The 2,523-nt window shown below is 33.8% G+C and overlaps 1 protein-coding gene across 1 annotated transcript in view; it reads left to right on the top strand.

Annotated features, from left to right (window-relative positions):
• Window positions 1-1,895, top strand: part of LOC103460646 (interferon-induced protein 44-like) — a 25,245-nt gene extending 23,350 nt beyond the window's left edge. The window contains exons 3-6 of the mRNA XM_008402912.1: window positions 692-832; window positions 973-1,141; window positions 1,430-1,530; window positions 1,611-1,895. Of these exons, the coding sequence (XP_008401134.1) occupies window positions 692-832; window positions 973-1,141; window positions 1,430-1,530; window positions 1,611-1,772 (573 nt within the window). The 3' untranslated portion in view covers window positions 1,773-1,895. The remainder of the gene's footprint in view (window positions 1-691; window positions 833-972; window positions 1,142-1,429; window positions 1,531-1,610) is intronic.
• Window positions 1,896-2,523: the final 628 nt, after the last annotated feature.

Raw genomic sequence — 2,523 nt, 5'->3', positions numbered from 1 at the left:
GCACCCTCTTCCATTTCCGCACAATCACTACCTGTCACATTTCCCTCTGACATCCTTCCAACCATTCACAGTCTGGTCGTACCTCTTCCGCCAACCAGTCGACCCGCAGTCCGACCATTTCTAGATGTGCCTCTATTCCAGAACAGCTGATTCAAATGATTGCATGATCATCAAGTACTGCAGAAGGCTGTTAATCACCCAAAGATACAATTCAGGTGTGTGGCAGAAGGGAAACACCTAAAACCTGCAGGACAGGGGGGCGTGAGGACCAGGGTTGAGAAACACTGGATTAGATGTTGGCACTTCAGTCATTAGAATTCGACCACAAAACAACATTGATTCAATGACATATTTTCAACATTAGTTAAATAACTAGAATTTGATGATTGTTTGAAGGTTGATCAAACAATCAACCTTCAACCTCAACCAACAATCAACTTTTCTGACCATAATTCAACATTGAATTACCATCATGTGCTATCTGAGAGACGTATTAGGAACTATTCCACCAAGATTAATGTAGCAACATGTTCTGAATTTTATTCCGAAAAACAACTTTAAGCTTAAAATTAAAATATGTATTCTCAAGCACTTCTGCTGCTCTTCTCATTTTTTTAAATGTATTTTTAGCAGCTATATGTCAGCATTTTACATATAAAACAGCTTAAACTCCTTTTCATTTTTCTCTCAGTATAAAACACATAAATTTAAAGTCAAAGGAGACTTTTATCCCTTTGTGTTCAATGACATTATGGGTCTGGAGGAAAAAACTGGAGTCAGACCAGACGACATCAAACTGGCCTTGAAGGGACACGTGAATGATGGTTATAAGGTACATGTAGTCTATTTTAATCATATTCAAGTCACCTAAAAGATCTGTCCTTATGGACTTAAATTTTAAAGCTATCACAGCTAGCTTACTTTATGTAAAACATACATTTTCATTGCAATTTTATAATTTTTTTCCCACAGTTCAATCCTGTAGCTTCTCTTTCTGATGGTGATCCTGGCTTCATCTCTTCCCCGTCCATCAATGACAGAGTTCATGTTCTGGTCTGCATTTTCGATGTTAATGCATCAGAAATGAAATCGTCTGTTTTACAGAAAATGAGGGAAATCAGAGAAGCAGCCAGTGAGCTGGGTAAGAAACAAATATATATATAAAACTTGCATCCAGTAAAGCAATGTAACTGCAAACACAAGTCAGCAAAAATACTTAAACTTTATTTCAACAGTAGAGGTTGAAGTAAAAAATGCTTAGAAAAAAATTTAAGTAGTTTAGTCTTTTTTTCATGATGTATTTGCCACTTGTAAAAAAAATAGCTCCTACAGCTCATCTGAGAAGAATGAATTTTATAAACCAGTTAAAATATATTTATTGCTAATGCAATATTAAGATATAATAAAATAAAACTCTCTGTATCCACAGGAATCCCTCAGATGGCGATTCTCACCCACATTGATGCAGCCTGTGAGGAAACAGAGAAAAATCTGAGAAACGTCTACAGGAGCACACATTTAAAGAAAAAAGTGAGTCATAAAAAGATTTATTCTAACAGGAAAAAAAAAACTAACTCAAAATAAATTTACATTTATTTTTTCATGTATAGATGGGTGACTTCAGCTCCAGGCTGGGGATCCCAATGAACTGCATCCTCCCAATGAAGAACTACAGTGATGAAACTGAGCTGAATCCAGACATCGACGCTCTGATCCTGAGTGCTCTGAGGCTGATGATTGACTTTGGAGACGACTACACTGACACACTGTGAAGATACAGAACTGTTTGTGGGGATGTGCATGAAAATCAAAGTAGCAGTATTGTTTATATTAGTGAAAAATTATCTAACACCAAATTATATAATTTTTTCATTTAAAATTTACACTATTAAAAATATTCTGCTCTTTCTTCTTAAAGGAATGAAGGCAACTATTTGCATAATCTATTCATGTTGATCAAGCAAAACTGTTCTTTGTTTAAAGTACTTTATTTCTTTACATGAAAAATAAAATTCAAGTAAAGTGAACTTAACTTTGTCAAGTAGATTAAGCAAAACTGAACTTTGTATAAACTACCAAACTTTTCAATGTAGTAAATACAATTTGAAGTAGATTGTAAAATCTAACATAATTATGCAAACTTGTTGCCTAAAAAAATCAACAAATTTTTTAAAACATAAAATGTTAGTATATGAAAGTTGTACATCCACTTTTTATTTGTCTCTGCTTAAACTTTACAATTTTTTTTTCATTCAAAATAGTTTATTGGTACTTGGGACATTTTTAACATGGCATTGCAAAGTTATACAAAAATTTTCACTTTTCTCTTAAATACAATTAAACTGCTTAAAATTAAACAAACATTATAGAAAAACCTAATCACTTGCAAGGCTTCAGGATCAGGCAGAGTGGGTTGACAGTGAGCATACAACAAATAAGTCATGGTGCAGTTTAATGTATGCAAATATAAATGCTAAACACTAGCCAATAAGAGCTCTATTGCTCTGAAAGTGTCTCATTCTT

This window comes from Poecilia reticulata, unplaced genomic scaffold, assembly GCF_000633615.1.
Source record: "Poecilia reticulata strain Guanapo unplaced genomic scaffold, Guppy_female_1.0+MT scaffold_269, whole genome shotgun sequence".
In the NCBI taxonomy this organism is placed as follows: Eukaryota; Metazoa; Chordata; class Actinopteri; order Cyprinodontiformes; family Poeciliidae; genus Poecilia; species Poecilia reticulata.
Note: the sequence above shows the minus strand (reverse complement) of the source record. Positions and strands in the feature narration are given on the sequence as shown.